The sequence below is a fragment of the Phymastichus coffea genome, unplaced genomic scaffold (genome assembly GCF_024137745.1).
Source record: "Phymastichus coffea isolate CEN01 unplaced genomic scaffold, Cenicafe_Pcof_1.1 PCOF00098, whole genome shotgun sequence".
NCBI classification, from domain to species: Eukaryota; Metazoa; Arthropoda; class Insecta; order Hymenoptera; family Eulophidae; genus Phymastichus; species Phymastichus coffea.
This window is the reverse complement of record NW_026706909.1, coordinates 713,182-733,999: the sequence shown is the minus strand read 5'-3', so window position 1 is coordinate 733,999 and position 20,818 is coordinate 713,182. Positions and strand designations below refer to the sequence as shown.

The following is a 20,818-nucleotide window of genomic DNA, read 5'->3' as shown; positions in this document are numbered from 1 at the left end:
CGATTATTAATTTTACTGCGCGCGACGTCTTATACTATATAAGGCTAATTGGACTACTGCACTCTATTGCCAAGTCGAGAAAACTGACGATGACGATTGCTCGAGAAAGAATAACTGTTGATTTACCGTTGTCTCTTCTCAATCGTAGACCTGTAATGAAAATAGAATGTAAATTTTCGGTGAGCTTTTTGCCACGCCCGAAAAATATATCAAGTACCGTTGCGTCATTACGATAAAAACAGTTAAGAGATGTGCTACGTCACTCATAATTGATTCTCTCCATCGTTATCCTTTAATGTTTCAGGCGCTGAAGGCAATTTGGACGTTGAGAAGGATAGCAGGAGGCGCTAATCGCGCCGCGCCGAGAACGACTTTTTCACCAGTTGGACTGTTTTTTTCTTTGCGACGCAGCGGCAACAAGAAAAAGAGATGCCGAGTGCGCTGTTGTTCTGTGAATAGTGATTTTTCTTTGATGTTGTTGCGTATTCTCGGGAGCTGCAGGCAGATTTTATTCGGCAAGAAGACAAGTGGGTGAAGATGGTCGCGATGGAACACAAGAGGAAGACTTCCTGGGATTCCAAGGTCAGTGTGAAATTTACTGTAATGCCTGTGTGAGTTAACAATTTATCTGGCGCTATAATGTTAAACTATCTTTAATTTTCGAGGACATGGTTGTGGACATTGGCCTACTTTCTTGAAAGTATCGCGAACAAATCCCAAAAAACTTTACAATTTCGTAAGAATTTTGAAAAGTTAAAGATTTTCAAGATCCTTTGCAAGCCTCCTTTCCAAACTTCTCCGGAATTTCAGGCTTAATGAAGACAGACTTGGAAGACTTTTGTCCATTCGAAATGATCTTTAAGTGAAATTTAAATTTGAATAAATTTTAGGAGTTTAGTTTCACCTAATACTCGAACCATCTTGCAAACCATATAAATTTCACCCATATAACTTATACGATAATAAGAGAGTAAAAAAATTGTATTTTTGCTAATAACGCCGAGTGAATGTTCATGAAAGGTCTTAAAATTTGGATTAGTTGAATTCCAGTTGCTTGAAACTTTATACTAAAATCTCTACTCATCTTAGACTTATATATTATCAAATATATTATTATAATAAGGAAACCTAGCTGTATGGCAACTCTGCACAATTTTTATCGATGAACAAGTTCCGTGAGATCTTAACAACTTTTAGTATTTCTATTTTCAGTTGAGATCGAAAAAACCTACTGCACATAAATCTGATTCACACAAAATGGCACAGGTCAACATAAAAGTATCTACGCGATGTGCCGCGTCGTTAAACTTTGACATAAAAAAATTGCTATCGTTTCTTTCAACGTTTCTGGTACATTCGTAACGGCATCCCCGAGCAGAGATTATAGAAATACTTCTCTGCCAGAGAGCGCTTAAAATCGCAACAGAAGCAGAAAAAAGCTCGAAATCTGTACGTGAAAGGTGAAGCCGGTAAAGATATGACCGCTCGCGTGCTGCTGAGAGGCGAAGGCTGATTTTCGACGAGAGAATGTCTGGATCACTGGAATTGAATGTAGTAACCCGATTTCAAATCCCAAGACTGGCAGTAGTAGTTTTGGTCGTGATCTTGATATGCTGGTATGTCGTGTATTATTCCAGCTCGACTGTCTCACGCGTTCATATTTACTATAGAAATATGCCATCATAACCCTATGCTCTTTTCTTTGTAATGTGATAAAGCTCTCTTGGGAGGGAGTTGAGATTAATGCCAATTATGGCTTTTGACTGAGAGCTTCTTTTCAAAACAACAAGTATAATTTTGAAGGAAGTTTTCCGTGAATTATAATTGAATACTGCTAGTTTTCATTCATTAAATGGATTAATTTACTCGGCCCCTTCCAAGATATTAGAAATTCAAATGCCAAATTCGAAATATATTAGGATTTGAAAGAAAGAACAGTAATTTTATAAATGAATCATTTTGTACATCACGAAATTTCGTATAAACTTTATCGTAAAATTGTTTTTTGATTATGTAAAATATTTTCTTTGGTACATTTGAATTAGCTCATTTAAATTATTTGCACGTTATTCTTCGCTTTAGTTTGTAATAATTACTTCCTCCAGTAATCGTATGAAGCTCGCTGGACGATGTACGTTTAGGGAAACATTTAAAAAACACGATAATAAAACGAGCGAACGGTAAAAAAAAAAACGACAACTAAGTATCGGGGAAGTTTGGAATCCCGGAAAAGCGACTTCAAACAAAACAGATCTCTCAAACTACAGGCAAAGTGACGTTTTACCTTAATCCCCGCACTCTCAACTCATTATCCAACTCTCGTCTAGTCAGGACAGATAGAAAATGCAAGCTAAGCCAGTGCACTTATCAAGTCCCTACTACTACTATTACTACTACTACAACTCGCTTCGCGCGTATACTGCTTTCGCGAGCTCGCGGATCGATAGCGAACGCTTGCGCGCACGAAAATTTATCCCGGCGCCAAAAGTTCGTGACTTGCCACTTTCACTGCGCGCAGAGCGCACCGCGCGAAATTGAGATTTCATGTGTATGTATATACGCGCGGGTAGGTTACGTGAGAAAAACGACGGGGGTGTCGAGTTTCTTGTACGCGATTCAAAATGGAAATTAGATGAAAGTCGTTTTAGTGCGAGATTTGTTTGATGTCAATAGGATGACTTTGTTTTGTCTGTTTTTGGTGAGAGTAAAAGTTTCTTTAACGCAGATTATCGAGTGCAAACTAATGGACGTTTTGCTCGCAGATCTGATTAATGTATGATTAATGGATGATCCTTTCAAAATTCTCGTACTGTTATTCTACCTCTGAATTAATTATAAAATTATGATAATTAATTAAGTTTAATATACTAGAATGGTACTTTTCTATTTATCGATTCATTCTTGTTGAAGCTTAATTTTTAATGAGAGAAAAGTAAAAAGCACCTTAGTTAATTAAGTATAATAAAAGAAACAGTAATTCACTTCCTCAAGTTGTTTCCAAAGTCACAAAAAAGACAGCACGTGATAGCATTGGAAAGTTTGACGAAATGAAATTGTCATTGCTTTGGGAATGTTAAACACCGTCTGACAAAGCAAATCTCACGATCACCCGAAAGAAAAAGTCAATTTCCAGTGGTTTCTTATATAAAGACTTGATGCTAGAGGTTGATGATGATTAACAACTTTGTCTCCGTAACCTCGAATTTTCACTTTACTATTATCCGGCGTACAAATAATGAATTTTACCGGTGCGAAACTTTATATAACGAATTTCTAAATTGAATTACTCTGTTTATGAGAAAATAATGTTTTACCCTGTAAAAATGTCAAGTGTATCAACAGACTTGAACTCTCGTTATCAAGTTAGTAGAAAGAAAAGAAAGCTAAGCTAAAAAGTACACGCGCCAGTCTAATAGTTTTACAATGAGCTCCAATGCATTAAAATCTTATCAACATTGCAAAAGTTCAAGATTACTTGCGAATACTCAAAACAGTCGTTAACGAGAAAATAGTAAAAGAGACAAAAGACGAAAAATGCACCCTCTGAGAATGAGATAATGAGTATGCAACACATACGTGTCAGTTTATGTTCTCACGATGATGCCTATCTTGTAGCCCGAATTTCGCTTTCCGGAGTCTCTAAAGTGAGAAGTATCTCGTACTGATGTCTATCTAGGATGAAAATTCACCTGATGCTATTGTCCAACGAAAAATCTCCATTGTTGCGAGGAAAGATGATCGAATACGATTCCTTTCGGTTAATTAAGAGACGAGGAGCTGTCTTTCATTTTTTTTCTTGTAATATGCTAATATCCAAGTGATGAGTTGTCTGTTGAGACATGTGGTTACCCGCGTGTATTTTTTCGTTTTTATTGCACTTTCAAATGGAGCGTATTTTTCTTTTGTTTGGAAGATGCAGTTCCGAGGCACGTCGCAATTTACTTTCACTTCGATGGGAAACTTCAAGTTTCTGTCGAGACTATTACAAGTGGGTTAAAATGTTCATAAATATTCAAAGTGTGCTTTAGGTAAACGTATTAATCATAAATTTATTTCTACAACTTTCTAAGAAAAAGACTTGTTTTAATAAAAAAACGAATTTATCGATTGATATGAATCAGAATTTCTATAGGTATAGAATACTTTTTACGTTTGAATAAAAAAATCAATACATAAAATGAAAAACTTATTAGTTGGTTACGAGATTGAACTTACACATTCATTATTGACAATATCTCATAAATTTTGAGTTGATATGCAATTTTATTTTTAAACTTGTTATATTCACAAACTGGTTTTATAAGTGCGTCAAATTAACGGAACAAACAGTTTATTTACGTTTATTTAAGTAAAAAGTGAAATCTTCAGGCTTCTAATAATTTTACTTAATTTTGATCAAATCCATTGCTTGCCTCATATTAACAATCACTGAGATATTTATCCATATTTTTTTAAACGTCTACACGATGCTGAAATTAGTTTCTCGCACTAGTATCGAAATGTATTATTTTAAACGAGTTGATTCGCACTATTATAACAAGACAACTATACCATTGCTATAGTAACCATGTTTCTTTTTAATTAAATCCATAAATTTCTCACCAAAGGCGATTGTGCTAAGGATATATATGCCAATATTCAAGGATGTTTTTTTGGTTATAAGTTGTGGGGGGAGGGGTTCTACTCGTGAAATATTCGGACTACTTTTACGTAGTCATTTGGTCGCTGCTACTAATATAAGTTCTTAGCCTTAGATCTATGGATTCTATTCACTGTCAAATTAAAAGTTAAACAAATTTTCTAAATAGTTGGAATCGTTTTAGGGGATTTTATTTCAGAACATCTAAGTTCATTAAAAAGTAACAAACAAATAAATAAGCTGATTATAAAATTACTAATTATTTTTTTGTAACTCAAATATCGTTACGGCAATAGTCTCGTACTATTATCTTATCTTATGCTTGTGCGAAAAATAAAATTACTTGTAGTATAAATATTCACGGAAACATACCACATTATCATTATTGGTATTTTGTTTAAAAATCATAATCTTTCTTAATTATATCATAAGCTTTCTCAGCAATTGCAGTAACAGGAATGTTGGTATGTCCACAAATTATATCTGGCATTACAGAAGCATCAACTATTCTAAGACCTTTCACACCAATAACCTGCAAATATTAATGTCATTAATAAAATATCAAGCAATCAAAGTATTTATAAAACGTTTTAGTAATTTTACTTTTAGTTGGGAATTTACAACTGAACTATTGTCATCTTCTCGACCCATCTTGCATGTTCCTACAGGATGATAAATTGTACCAGTATACGTTCTTGCAGCACACTCCCAATACTCATCTGAATCTTCTTTGTGATTATCACAGGGCAACGGAACTTCGTACATTTTTGAACCTTGTTCTTGAAACGCTTTAGTTTGGCTCAATTTAATTACCATTCTTATACCTTTCACCAAAACTTGAACATCTCGAGAATCTTCTAAATAATTGGGATAAATTTTAAGCTTATCAAATGGGTTATTGCTACTCAAAAGTATTTTCCCGCGACTATAAGGCTTTATCACGATTGGCCAAATCGTCCAAGAATTACCATTCGCTTCATTAGTAAACAATTGTTTCTGATATTCCTTATTTACTCCAAATGTTGTAGCAAACAAAGGATCTTTCAAACTACTGAATAAATTGAAAAGAAGTTCTAAATTAGGATAAGATTTGTTTGCATCGTCTACGTTGATAAATGCTATTCCACCAGAATTCAGTCCTAATGCCAGTGGTCCAGTTCTAGACTTTAGATAATTTTTTAACGCAGGATTTTTCGGATCGACTAAGCTTAAATTATTAGAATCAGTAAAATCATTCGCTTTGAAAGCTATTCCAGTATATCCAATGTGATCTATCAAATTTTCACCAACTGCAGCATCTTTAATCACGTCAATATTCATGTCACGTAAGTGCTTCGATGGTCCAATACCAGAAAGCATCAGAATTTGTGGAGAATTCACTGAACCAGCACATAGGATAATTTCTTTTTGTGCGCTAACCTCATAAACTTTACCATTTTTAGAATATCGTACACCGTATGCAGATTTTGTATGTTTATTTATCAAAATTTTATGCACATGGCTGTGTTGAGTTACAAAGAGATTTTTTCTGCCTTTAGCTAATCGAAGATATGCTCTATTGTTACTCCATCTTTCGCCTTCATATATCGCCGATTGATGATATGAAAAGCCTCGTTGTTCGAGACCGTTGTAATCAACTTCGGGATAATGCAATTCCTTACCTGCTTGAATAAATGCATCTGTTAATTTGCTTTTTTGTTGAGGACCACTTATATGTAATGGGCCATTTGTGCCGTGAAATGCACTATCTGCCGGTACATTTCTTTCGTAAAAATGCTCCATTTTCTGAAAATATTTCAGCATATTTCTGAAAGACCATGATTCGTCTCCTGTTGCGTTTGCCCATTGATCGTAATCTCTTTGATTACCTCTAGTTGCCAGCATGTAATTAATAGCGCTACTTCCTCCCATAACTTTACCTCTAGGCCAGTTACATTTGTGATTTTCCAATCCGAGACAATATCTATCAGAACTTTCAGTTTCATATTTCCAGTTTATATCATTGCTGTATTGAAGAGGAATAGCCATTCCCGGTATATCAATAATAGAATATTCTTTTCCACCGGCTTCGATTAATAAAACTGTTATATTTTTCATCTCACTGAGCCGTGAAGCAATAGTTGATCCAGCAGTTCCCGCTCCTATCACAACAAAGTCGTACTTGCTGTAATTTTTTGGAGTGGTATCTGATAGTTCATTCTTGTCAAATGGTAATGATTTACTGGAAAAATCCAATTTTCCTTTTGTTAATTTCTTTATGTTCTGCCGTAAAGACTGTTGTGAGCCCATAGGTGAATAAAAATTACTATTTGCCAATATGAAGTTAAATAAGTGCATCAAAGTTAACAGAATCATTTTAGTGCTAAATTGAAAAAATTAGAAAATCTTTAAGATCGATTATTAACTTAAACAGAAATAATGATGTATATTATTAGAGAGAAGTTGAAGTTACTTTACGCGCCGCTAAGTTTAAAATAAAGTTGTTTAGTACTACATATAATTACGTATTGATGATAACATTTTATCTAGTTATTAATTATTCCTGTTGATCCACCTGGAATAGCAAATAACTAGATAATATAATATCTTCACAAATGCGATAATGAAAGTTAAATTGTTCGACATAGTTATTACTCATCGTAATTTAAGATAACATGACATTGCACAATTTCGTTATTCATATTTATTTTTTTTTAATGATGAATTATATTATTGAAAAATATATTATTTATCACAGCTCACAAAGATTTATTATAAATTGTAATAGGTTCCAAAAGTTTTAATGATAAAATTAATTTGTTTTGACAATACAGTTAAATGAATCTATGTTTGCCTTGATGGAATCTGAAATTTTTTCTATATATATTTCTATATTTCTATATTCCGATAGCAATCATAAGTAGATTTGTATCTTCGGTAACTAGATTTGGCATGATAAATGCATCAACTACTCCTAATTTATTTATACCAATAATTTAAAATTGCAAATAGAAGAAATATTAAAGACTGATGCAATTATAATATTTATTAATCGTTTATGGAATCTCCATTTTAATTATAAAGAAACGTATTACTTTTCCACTCCATCTTACAGAGTCTCGTATAATAGTACATCCTTGTATAATAGATCACCTTTAAATATTGTTTGCTGTATATATAAAAAACCTCTTTGATCAATCCCATTGTAGTTTACTTCAGGATATCCTAATACTTTTCAAGCTTTTATGAAAGTGTCCGTGAATACTATCCGGTTAGGACAAGTAATGGAAACCATTCTGTAACTTCTTATCATACACTACATTATTTACTTGAAAATTTTCTAACTTTATGATATATTTTAACATAAATTTATACGACTACGATAGATCTCTAGATTCAGCGGCCCACTCGTTGCAGTCCTTTCGATTACCTCTAGTCTCCATCAGAAAATTGAGAACGTTGCTTCCTCCTTTAACTTTTCCTCTTGGCCATATACACTAATTATTTGTCATGTCGAGGCAATAGTTATTCAAACGTTCCATCGTAAAATTTCAGTTAACCTTATCGCTGTTTTGCAAAGGAAAAAATATTGATGGTATGTCCATGAAAGAGTATTCCTTTCCGCCAGCTTCAATCAACAGAACCGTCGCGTTTCAAAAATAGTGAAATCGTACCAGGGCAGACAAATGAAAATAGATGCAAACAAAAAAGATAGAACAGGAATTACAAAAGAATCAAATGAAGAGAAGCGAAATAATAGTGAAAGTGATATGGAAATTGAGCGTAATAAAAAAGAAAAACAACAGGACTAAGAAATAAGAGTGATGGTACCAGTGAACTATCAATACTACAGAAAGTACGTCCGATTATTGGTAAAACAGAAAACAGACATAGGCACATGGAAACAGAGTAGAAGAAGCGGTATACAGAAAGAATAACTGATAAAAGTCATTAAAAAGTACAAAAGAGTATTAAAGGAGAAAAATAATTAAGAAAAGGCAGTATGCATCACAATTAAATACAAAAAATAGCCTACTGAGAGTAAAAAGATACAATGAAAAGCTGTCGGGAAAATTTCATGAGCATGACAAAGACGAGTACAAGAAATGAAGCAGAATTAAAATTAAGCATGGAACAACTGGAATAGAAAATCGAAAAGACATAGAAAATCTGAATGAAGAGCTGAGAGCAAAGAACAACAAGCAAAATCTACAGGAAGTAAAAATAAGAAATAGAGTAGCCAAAATGACACCGAGAATGAAAAGAACACTCGAATAGAGCAAAATACGAAATCGGATGCTCTGAGCAATGGCGTGAAAGAAAAAAATGCTACCATAAACTATATATTTATAAAAATTTATTATTTTGTTTATTTATTTAAATATATATTCATGAAAAGAGTGACAACATGCAGGAAAGATAGGAAAAAGAAATAAGAAATCTTCTCTAAAAAATTTTATAAAACAGTGAATGGGGACAAGGAAAATAATATCGCTTAAAATAAAAATAATAGTAAGATTAAACCGTCTGCTGAGTAAAATAAAAATCCTTACAATACATAACAGACTTTAAAAACATGGGAATAGAGGTGAAAGATAGTGCGCGCGCGCGCGCGCGCGCGTGCGTGTGCGTGTGTGCGTGTGTGTGTGTGTGTGTGTGTGTGTGTGTGTGTGTGTGTGTGTGTGTGTGTGTGTGTGTGTGTGTGTGTGTGTGTGTGTGTGTAGAAAACTAGAAGTAAAGGAATAAGTAAACAAGGGAGGGGAGGAATAACAAAATTATTTTGTCAAAACCTAAACGATGATAATGAATAACGATGTTTAGGTATCAACGAGCAACAACGAATACACAACGATGAACAACGGCGAGTAGACAGCGACAAGCAGTGACAAGCAGACGACAATGATGTCAAATAAATGTAATATTTGCTAGCTTTGCCGGAAACATTTTTACTATTACATTTACTTTTTATATTATTATAGTTTTGATATAATAAAATTGAAAATCATATGTATGTCTGTTAGAAAAGGTATTATAACCCATATTCTTTCTTAATCATATCCGCAGCTTTTTCTCCAATAGCAATCGCTGGAATGTTGGGATGTCCGCTAATAATGTTTGGCATAATGGATGCATCAGCTACCCTCAGATTGTTAATACCAATAACCTATAAATATGAATAATAAAAAGTTTAAAGTCAGATATAAATATATTACTTATCAATATTTATTTTAATCTTACTTTCAACTTGGAATTGACAACAGAACTCTTACTATTTTCTCGACCCATCTTACACGTTCCTGAATAATGATATACAGTATTTGTGTACGTTCTCAATAAGCACTCCCAATACTGATCTGAATCTGATTCGTAATCTGGACAAGACGACGGAATTCGATACAACTGAGTGCCAAGTTTTTGGAATGCACGAGTTTTACTTAACTCAATTACTGCTCTTATTCCTTTAATTAGTAATCTGGTATCTTCAGCATCTGATAAGTAATTAGCATGTATGATAGGTTTGTCAAATGGATCGATACTTCTCAAAAGAATCTGTCCACTGCTTCGAGGTCTCAGTATCATTGGCCATATTGACCACGCTGAATGAGGAAACTGATCTTCATTCATTTGATTTCTTAAATTTTCTTTTATTCCCGTCTCTGAACTAAATGCCTTTATTCCTTGATTAGCCATGAATATCATTTCTATATTAGGATAAAGACTTGAAGGATTGTCTACATTCATATAAGACATTCCGCCTTGACTCAAAGCAATCGCTAATGGTCCCGTTTTGAAATTTACATAGTCTTTTATCGCAGAACTGTTAGGATCAAGAAAATTTGGTACGTCTGTACCTGCTGATTCATTCACTTTAAAAATTAAACCACTACAGGCAATGTGATCTTGCAAATTTTTACCAACTGGCGCATCTTTAATGACTCTGATATTCAATTTTCGTAAATGTTTTTGGGGCCCGATTCCCGATAACATAAGAATTTTCGGGGAATCTATCGCTCCAGCGTTCAAAATTATTTCCTTTCTAGCTCTAACTTCATAAATTTTTTTGTGCTTGGAGTATTGAACTCCATACGCATTTTTAGATGCACCGTCTATCAGAATTTTGTGTGCCTGGCTATGTTGCGTAACAATAAGATTATTCCTTGATTTTGCTGGTCGGAGATACGCCCGGTTCGAGCTCCATCTTTCACCCTTAAATATTGTCGACTGTATATATGAAAAGCCTCTTTGTTCAATCCCATTGTAGTCTACTTCAGAATATCCTAGCTCTTTTCCAGCTTCTATGAAAGCGTCCGTAAGCACTATCCGGTCAGGACTAGTAATAGGAACTGGTCCATTTTTATTATGTAATTTCATATCATATTCAATATTGTTCACCCTAAAACTTTCTAACTTTTTAAAGTATTTTAACATATATCTGTAAGACCATGAGGTATCTCCAGATTCAGCAGCCCACTCATCGTAGTCTCTTCGATTTCCTCTAGTCGCCATCATCAAATTGAGAACACTACTTCCTCCCATAACTTTTCCTCTTGGCCATACACACTGATTATTCGTCATGCCAAGGCAATACTTGTTCGAACTTTCCGTCGTGTAGTTCCAGTTAACTTCATCGCTCTTTTGCAAGGCAAAAGCAATCGAAGGTATATCCATGAAGGAGTATTCCTTTCCACCTGCTTCAATTAACAGAACCGTCACGTTTTTTGCTTCACTGATTCGTGACGCAAGTGTAGCTCCTGCACTTCCTGCACCAATGACAATGAAGTCGTATTCACTGTAATTTTTTGGAGTCGAATCTGACAATTCATCTTCTTCAAATGGTAACGTTTCATCTGAAAATTTGAGTTTTCCTTGGTATGCGTCCACTATATTTTGACGTAGAGACTTTTCTGTTCCCATATAAGAACATGATGTACTATGAATAAAAATAGACAAGTGTGTAGCGAATATGAAAAATAGTTTCGCCATTTTTATTTTTCGAATCAACTCCATATGGCATAAAATAACTTCTTACGATCCGTTTTCACACAAACGTATATCACTACTGATTGACACGGAAAGTTGTACGATAACACAGCTGAACTTATCTTTTGCATGCAGGTTTAATCTTGTCGATAAAAAAATTTTGTACGCTTATATCGATTTGTCAATGAGAAATATTCTGATCTGTTAGCTATGAAAATCTCCTTGAACTCATTCAATACTAATTGTCATTAAAATCTGAAATATAAGCGTCAAGAATATAATTCGCTTACTGCTAATGAACTGTGAAACAAAGTTTAATAGACCGCAAAATTGAATTATTACTTATGTCTGAAGGTTAAATTATGTTTGAAATATTGGTAATAAGCTCATTCAAACGTTAACGATATGTTTATGATAAGCATTTATCTTTCAACTTATAAACCATCACCTACGTTTTGGTACGTCAATGAATATTATTTATACTTTTAAGATTGTATCTCCATATTTTCACCGTATTCTTTCATCTATTTTTACCAAAAAATGAAAATAAAATAATAGTCCGCTTATCTACACCAAATTACAATATTACGATAGTGAAAAGGTAACTGACCAATGATTTGGCCATAGTCACATTTATGATTTTAAATAGCTTTCTTTAAGAATTTGAATAATTGTTTTAGCGTTCAGTTCTTTAGTTCATTTATATTATTGTTCATTAGTGATAAGGGCAGCTGTTTATGTTGAAAGTAATGCTTATCTTCTTTTAATGGATTCAAACTTAGCTATAAACAATTTCTTCTTTTATGTTTCTGTATTAATTTATCTTTATTCTTATTGGATTTTTAAATAAGATTCACTGTTTTTACTGATGAAATATGAAGATTTCATTAGAATAACATACCAAAAGCTGTCTAAATTAAAAAATTTGGTATCAACGACAACCAATTTACTGCTGGTGAGCCGCAAGACTTAATAATTTTTCCGGTAAGCTTAAATTATGACGTACTGGATGTATATGTAAGTTAAATAACATCTGATAAGATTATATTTGTTATTTAGTAAGAAGATTTTTGATTCCTCAGAAATTCTAAAATCAAAATAAGAATGAAGACATTATTTTTTCAACGTAGTGATTTTCTATAACCTCAATATTATATGCTATTGGTAATACATTTCAATATTGAATGTTCTCTTGTTTCCACGTTGTCAATAAACATTCTTCAAATTTAATATTCTGTTGATTAGTTTGCGTTTCCCGTATACCTCTTTCACTTTACGATGTAAAAAACGAAAAATGTAATTTCCTCCATTTGATTTTTATCGTTATATTTAGTGTCATACAAGATTATTTTCATCGAAATTCCAGATCAACCAAATCAATCGTTTTCAATTAGTATTATAATGAACACTTTTTGTTTATTTATGTAACCAAAATAAAGTTCGTGTAAATTTTGAAATCACTCGAGAAGAACGCATTAAAGGAAATCCGTATGTAATTAACGTTGAAGTGAATATTGAGTTCATGCTCCGTAAAGAAGCGTCTGTTATCTTTTTACAAAACTCAATCTCAATTAAAGAAAATAAAGAATTGCTTTTCAAACTGCAACAAAATTGAAATCTAGAAATTCTCTCAAAAACAAAACTGCAGGACGAACAATTTTCATTTTCGAAAGTGGAATGATTGCAAACGTATAAACTCGATCCACAAAGATTCCTTTCGCGAAAACGGCTTCGAACTTTCATTGAGGAGCCCAAAAATGCACGTTCGCCTCGTAAATTCAGACGCTCACGGATGGCTTTCCCCTCACATTCCGCCGTGGTTTGCATTTATTGTCATAGCGGTCGCAACGCGTTATGAAATTGGTAATTTTGTTAAAAGGATCTATTTCTCTCTGTGTTTCAAACACTTTCAGTTATATAGCTTATTCATTTTTCGCCGGGAGTCTTTTTTTTCATCGCCAATGAATCGACGAATTATCATTGTATAATTGTAATACTATTCAAACGTTCAATTGATATGGCAATCTCCTCTTTTAGAAGGAAACGTAGAATCGCGAAGCCGGAGTATAATTCAAGGAGCTAAGGTCCAATTTTACGAGGCTGAAAAATTATCTTGCCTGTGGAGATAATTTTTTCCTACGATAAGCATTTAACGTATATTCCAAAAGAAGAAGACATCCAGACTGAAAATCTCTCTGCGCCATATCCATTAAATAACCAAAGCGCAACGGCAAAGTCCAGCGACCTTGTTCACTTACTTGCTCTTCCTCCTCGTGGCCCAGTGACGAGTCTATACGCTCGCTCGGCTCTCCCGTTATCTCTCTCTCGCCTTCACTTCGATTTGCATGCAAGTGTGTGAGTACGGTCGGAGATTTTCACGCGAAAAGTCGGCCATGCACGTATACTCTCTTGATTTCGTTTTTGTTTTCTTATTCCTCGCTCTACATACTCGCTCGGGATGAGATGTTGGTCAATTAGACGACGCTCGTTATATATATAAAGTTTTTTTTTTATTATTATTGTTCCACTGACCAAGAAGACTTTTGGGAAAAAATGTGTCGCCGCATTCCGGTTGTAAGGAATCTTCTCTCATTGTAAATGAATGAGCTCAATACTGTTTTGTTGTTAAAGAGTTGATTTTCTCTCGTTAAATTACTTTTATCCTCAAACTTGACTTTCCAGAAAGATGATGAATTGCAGAAAGTTAACTGTTGTTCTAAGAAAACACCAGATACTGTGGAATTAAACGTATGTATTATTAGAAAGTACGCGTTGGTTTTTTTTCTCTCGTACATCATCGACACCTTTTACGGGATCAAACAGTAGCAGCTGCTACTACTGTTTACGCCAGAGAAGCAGTGAACAGGTCGACGCACCTTTGGGCGCGGATTAGGTCTTTTTGATGTACCGTTACAGCCGACGACGACGCGATCTTTCTTTTTCTCGCTCGCTCACTTTAGCTGCTACTGGATTTTTGTCTTTCCTTTTTCTGTTCGCTCTGCCAAGATAATTGTATTTCCAAGCTTGTGGCCGTGGTTACTATTTTTTTTTAGATGGTGAGCGATTGCGTGCCACCGAAATTCGTTTTGGGCCAATACTATATTTATTTCTTAACGTTTATTTTCATGAAGCATTTTCGCTTTGTAGGCGAAAATAAGAAATAAAGAAACTACGAAATAATTCAAAAATCTGATGCGTGACTATATACATTGTTTCAGAAAAAATCTCGCCAAGATGATTGTTTCAAGGATAAATCAAAGTAAACATTGCACACATTCTAATAAATGTTTAAAAGAAGTAGGTAATGTGTGAGTTTTTTAATGTTTTTCTTTATTTTTTATAAAGTTACGATTATCTGATTAATTATCAAATTCCGATTGAAGTTACATTAGTTCGACGAAACGCAAACATCACTCCTTATAAAACTTTAATGATACCTTCGGAACGGAAGATTACTCAAAGATAGTTATCAGAAAATTTAGTATAACTAGTGTTATTTAGAGCATTTTTTTGTTATTTATTACACTATTTGAACCTTTAACATGCCAACTTGGAGATTCTAATGGGCACCAATAAGTCATCATGCTGTTAAAAATAGACTACATAAGTACATCAAATATAATGTGTGTAGCGCTCTTCATTTTCGACAATTGTATTGATTGCGACTACAAAATGACGTTAAATTTAAGGTAAAAATTTTGTCATGTTGATTGGTATGTCAGTTTATATATCTGTGATTGTAACATGTTTTTGTCTTTCTTTGTTTCAATAAAGATCTGATGAGGTTGGGCATACATCAACAAAACATACGTGTGTCAAGATGGGTAGTTGATTTATTATTTTTATTTTTTATTTTTTAATATTTTCATTTTACGTTTAAAAAAGGTTTGCTCTCAAAAATTGGTTTTCCAATCAAGTTTTTAAGTACATCAATATTAATTATGAATAAAAATAGCATTTTTACCCATGTTTTCACAAAAATCAATGAAATTTTACTCATTTCAAGATAAATTATCCAAAAGATTAATTCAATCTACGATCAATAAGCTATTATACAACATTAAGCTTTATCTACTCAATAGTAGTGATCATGACTCTAATCGTACATTAGTTTGAGTAAAACGTTTAACATCGTGTGCTTTTTGTTGCTTCTATGAAAACATCCATTCCAATATTCTTCAAATTCAACGGGATTAATATTTTGATAATTAATTTCCGTTGCTTGCATACTTCTTTATTTATAATGTGCCTAAAATAAAAATGTTTTCTTTTCTTTTATTTTATTCTATTCACTTTTTCTCTTTCAATCAAATTTTAAGACAATATTAATTTGAGAATCGCAGATTTTATAAAATTAACGATTTGTAATAATAATTTCCAAACATAACGTTTTATATTCTTAAAAAGATTTATTAAAGGTATATTTCCATTCTTGCAAATTATAATCTAAATAAATTTATTGCTAAAATATAAATCTCGCAATTCTAGAAATATAATAAAAATATTTTAAAGTATTTGAAAATTCAAAATTCCACGCTCTTTTTTAACATCAACCAATAACAATGTTAGATAATAGGCCAAACATCATTTTTTAAGGTAGCATGGCAGGTACGTTCAGTCATCTTTTTGTAATTGAATATTACTCAATGCCCTGAGCATCTTCCACAAAAATAAATGCATCGGGTCATATCTGGGGCACGAAAATCGAAAGACAAAAAATAAGAGGCGTCCCACAGTATTACAGTTTCTGCAGCGTAACTTTCTAGCTGTTGTAACAGAAGCGTAGTTGTATTGATAGCGAGGTGAATAAGATTTTTTACAAAGCCGAGCGCGCTTTTCATTATACAACGATTCTCCTGGAGATAAATTCTCTCTTACATAACACATAGCGTACGCGCGGAAATTCTGAAAATTTTTGTCTCTTGTGCAATCGAAAAACGTCATCTTTCGTGTTACGTGCAATTTTATCGGGGCACTCTTGCTGCTCATTTGAATATTTGTGAGACGCGTCGAATACGAATTTCTTTCGCTCGCGCGGACAAAAGATGAGATGGACTTTTTTTATTTCTTTCTTTTTTTTTACATAGCTTTGTGGTGTGGATTTTAGGTAACGTGGGTGGGTCATATGGAGCGTGGGTGACATCACAAAGACGATCTACATTTTCAAAGTAGAAATTCTGAATTTGAAATTCAAAATTTGTTAGATCGTTAAAAGAATTGTTATTTTTCCACGTTTTTAAAAATGCAGTATTAAACCATCGTGAAAACGAAAAGAATTTCCTAAGAGATTTTCTTGATGGTAACAAATGAAATATAATCTTCCCTGGAAACTTCATTTTTAGAAAAATTAATAAACACAATTACACCAATCAACCGTCTTTCTTATTCAAACATTCACTAAACTACAAAAAGTCTTTTCTTAGCCCATTCAAACGTTCCTTTGAACAGGATAAAATAAGAAAAACCCCACCTAAAATTCACTTCACAAAGGAAGATGAAACATCTTTAGCGTGTTACGTTGCAAGTCGTCAGTGGGTTAGCACATAATAAACATTTAAACTTGGTCCGCTTCCTTCGTGAATTCCGTAAAGTGTAATTGCAGCCAAAAGGATTAGCAAGCACGCAGTCCCCGCGTGCGAATTTTATGAATCACTGACTCGAGTGAACAAACAAGAGCCTCTCACCTACACACATCTTGGAGACGCCGATGATTCATCACTTTCGAACGCGCCTTTATAAGATGCGCCTACTTTTACCGTCTTAATTACATATTCAAACACGATGACGCGACAGAGACGTACAAGTTTTTCTTGATACAGTTTTCGAATGATATTGACAAGCGAGGTAAACGTGTTTTACGATATTTAACGCTCATCGCAGAAATGGGAAGAGAGAGAGAGAGAGGAACTAACGGATCTCCTCGACGACGAACTGAAATCGCGCGGTGGTTGAGCGGTTTTAACGGCTCGAAAAACGACAGATGTAGGCTAGTATCTAGTAGCGAGACAGTTAACTCTCGAGAGATACGTAAGACGATCGACAAGTAGTGTAGTAGCTCTTTTGCTCGTTTGCGCTCTCGTTTCTCCCTGCGCGCTCATGAAAAATGTGAACATTTGCATTGGACTTCCGTTTTCTCTCGCGCACCTGCTCAATGTGTTCTGCGATGCGGGATGGAATTTGTGCGGTCGCTCTTAATGTTAAACCACTTCAAAGTAGGTTTATAAAGTAATTTCTGCTGAGCCACGCCGCAAAAAAAATCTCGAAATAAGACATCGACTTCTTAAAATGATGATGCAGCACGAACGAGTGTCTATGTGTATTATGTATTATTTCTAGAGATTACTAAAACTGAAAAACGAAAGAGTGTTAAAACGAAAATGCTTTTTTTAAGAAAATTATTTAAACATTCTCATTTGTCAATGAGAAATATTCTGATCTGTTAGCTATGAAAATCTCCTTGAACTCATTCAATACTAATTGTCATTAAAATCTGAAATATAAGCGTCAAGAATATAATTCGCTTACTGCTAATGAACTGTGAAACAAAGTTTAATAGACCGCAAAATTGAATTATTACTTATGTCTGAAGGTTAAATTATGTTTGAAATATTGGTAATAAGCTCATTCAAACGTTAACGATATGTTTATGATAAGCATTTATCTTTCAACTTATAAACCATCACCTACGTTTTGGTACGTCAATGAATATTATTTATACATTAGTATATAGTAGGTTTATAAAGTAATTTCTGCTGAGCCACGCCGCAAAAAAAATCTCGAAATAAGACATCGACTTCTTAAAATGATGATGCAGCACGAACGAGTGTCTATGTGTATTATGTATTATTTCTAGAGATTACTAAAACTGAAAAACGAAAGAGTGTTAAAACGAAAATGCTTTTTTTAAGAAAATTATTTAAACAATTTGCTTCGTCTAAATAATAGTGTTTTTATTTCAAAGAATAATGTTGAAGTCGAGAAATTTATTTTCCAAGCAATGCTAACTTCCATTAATAAAACAAACAAGTAAGAGGTTTTTTTTTCTGCGACGAAACGCAAAATATATTCATGACTTGGCTCGCATCTTTTATCGAGACACGTCGGGAGTAAAAAACTTTGAAAATTTCAAATTTCACGCTCGACCGCAAGCAAAACTCGACGGTGAATATCATAGAAGAGAGTTTTTGACAGACTCGAGAAGAGAGAGAGTGAGGGGAAGATATCGATTACCAATTTTCCATGCAATTTTCACCTTTTGTATATATTATGCCGTTCAAAGTCTTTGTACGTCAACGAGCTTTCAGCTACAGGATGCTCTCTTTTGCTAGTAGTCATACAGTATGTCAAAAGAGAGATGCTTTGTACAAGATGTGGTATCGTAATTAGCAATTTGCTAATATTAGTCGTTAGTAAGTTAAAGGAGGCTTGATCGTGTGCTGAATGTTTGGCTTTAAGCTTCGTGAATTTACAGATGAAAATCATTTTCCTTCTGCTTGAAATTTATTTTTCGAGGATACAACCACTTACAAGAAATTTTGTTTTTGTGTACTCACGAGGATTGCTATTACATCTAAAGTCACTCGATTGATTAAAATGAAACGTGCTTTATTAATACATCGATTTGTATATCGAATACAAACTTTGTATCGTACACCATTATCTTGAATACGTTCGTTCTCGATTTCTTATATTAGCTTCGGCACTCCAACCACAAACAAACAAAACTTCAATGGAGCGCGAACCGTCAAGTTAGTAAATAAAAATCACCCGTCCATCGAAACCTACAGCTTTATGAATTAACTCTTTTAGTGTCACTTTCTCCTCGCGCTCGCTCGATTTGAACATCTACTAGAACTGCCAACAGCTGCAAAGTTCAAACTCCCTTTGCGTCTTGCCAAGATGCTGTACGTGAATACGAAATTGTTCCCAAGTTTCGTCCAAAGTAGTTGGAGAGGGAAGCTTGTTATTAGGTCTCCAACGGCATCTTCATAAACGCTCGCTGTTGTAACTTTGTAAAATTAACCATCGTGCGCAAATTCAATATACGTACGTATATTTAATTTCAAATGATTACGAAATGAATTTGACCCTGTTTACGGATTACATTTTATGTCAAACGTTTTCATATTATATAATGCATTTTTCTTAAAATACTACGTAATATTGCAACACTTTAATCAATCTCCGTTAAAACTGTATTATAACACTACAGTTTTTCATTCTTTGGACTCAAATTACATTTTTAATTTACGATTTTCTATATTTTACGTTTTGCGTCGTAGATTAGATTATTTATAGCTTAAGCATTCATTTTTCAAATGAGAAAAAAATTTTCGTTGAATGAATGTAACGCGACATAAGAACTAGCATCACTAAAATTTTTCGCTCGACATGCAGTTCTCATAATTGCGTAATGCATATTCTCAATGAGGTACTTGAAGATGTTCTGGAAATATACTTTCTTATTGTTAGTGAAAAATTTTTCTTCATTTGAAGAAGATTATTATATGAGTTTTTGAGAAGCAAGAACAACAATAGCTAATAATTGAGAAAATGTTATAATTCAAATGAAGAATGAATTAAGTCAATGGAACACAATATATACATACTATGCCATGTTAAGAAATTTGTTTTGATAATGTGATCTTTACCTTTGTATTTTATACAAACTGATTTGAAATTCAGGACACGCTTAACTAAAACAAATACATCGGCTTCATAATCTAAATTCAAGAGCGTCTCGTCATCGTGTAACTGTAATCAACCGACGGTGAAAATTTCCATAAATAACGCGCTCGAGCGGGTGTGTAATAGAACTTCTCCGAAAATGGAAAAACACGGTACTGCGACAGGTATTTTTTTTTCTAGGTCGTCGATTTACATCGAGCGGGGCGCTTCCCCCTTCTTTCTTCTGATTCGCGTGCGATTAATAATTATTGCTTGTGGTGCGAAAACTGGTTCGACACGCGTCGAGTTGCGGACCCACTCGCACAACGTAACGGTTGTTCATTTTGCCTTGAGCGCGAGATACGACGTCTGCGTTTCTCTCTGCTCCAGAGATGAAATTTCATTGTGCGCCACGCGCGGGAAATGGTATTTACAGTCGAGCGATAATGCTTTGTATAGGCAAACATTTGCGTTCCAGCGTCAAGAAGTTTTTTGTACCGGAAACTCTTCGTAATTTTCAGCGATGACACCGTTCCAAATCGTACGAATTTA

The 20,818-nt window shown here is 33.9% G+C and overlaps 2 protein-coding genes across 2 annotated transcripts in view; one reads left to right on the top strand and one right to left on the bottom strand.

Annotated features, from left to right (window-relative positions):
- Positions 1-466: 466 nt before the first annotated feature.
- The window catches only part of LOC131669890 (atrial natriuretic peptide-converting enzyme), a 41,981-nt gene continuing 21,629 nt past the window's right edge, over positions 467-20,818 (top strand). Inside the window, exon 1 of the mRNA XM_058945082.1 lies at positions 467-582. Within this exon, the coding sequence (XP_058801065.1) occupies positions 538-582 (45 nt within the window). The 5' untranslated portion in view covers positions 467-537. The remainder of the gene's footprint in view (positions 583-20,818) is intronic.
- On the bottom strand, positions 4,246-7,055 carry LOC131669891 (glucose dehydrogenase [FAD, quinone]-like). The gene is made up of 2 exons (XM_058945083.1): positions 5,243-7,055; positions 4,246-5,171 (listed from the first exon to the last, which is right to left on the bottom strand). Exons 1-2 carry the CDS (start codon positions 6,992-6,994, stop codon positions 5,037-5,039), a joined length of 1,887 nt encoding a protein of 628 aa, XP_058801066.1. The 5' UTR covers positions 6,995-7,055; the 3' UTR covers positions 4,246-5,036.

Coding starts and splice junctions, on each gene's coding strand:
- LOC131669891 (XM_058945083.1), bottom strand. CDS start 6,994: ATGATTCTGTTAACTTTGATGCACTTATTTAACTTCATATTGGCAAAT. Junction 5,172..5,242: donor TTGTAAATTCCCAACTAAAA/GTAAAATTACTA, acceptor TAATATTTGCAG/GTTATTGGTGTGAAAGGTCT.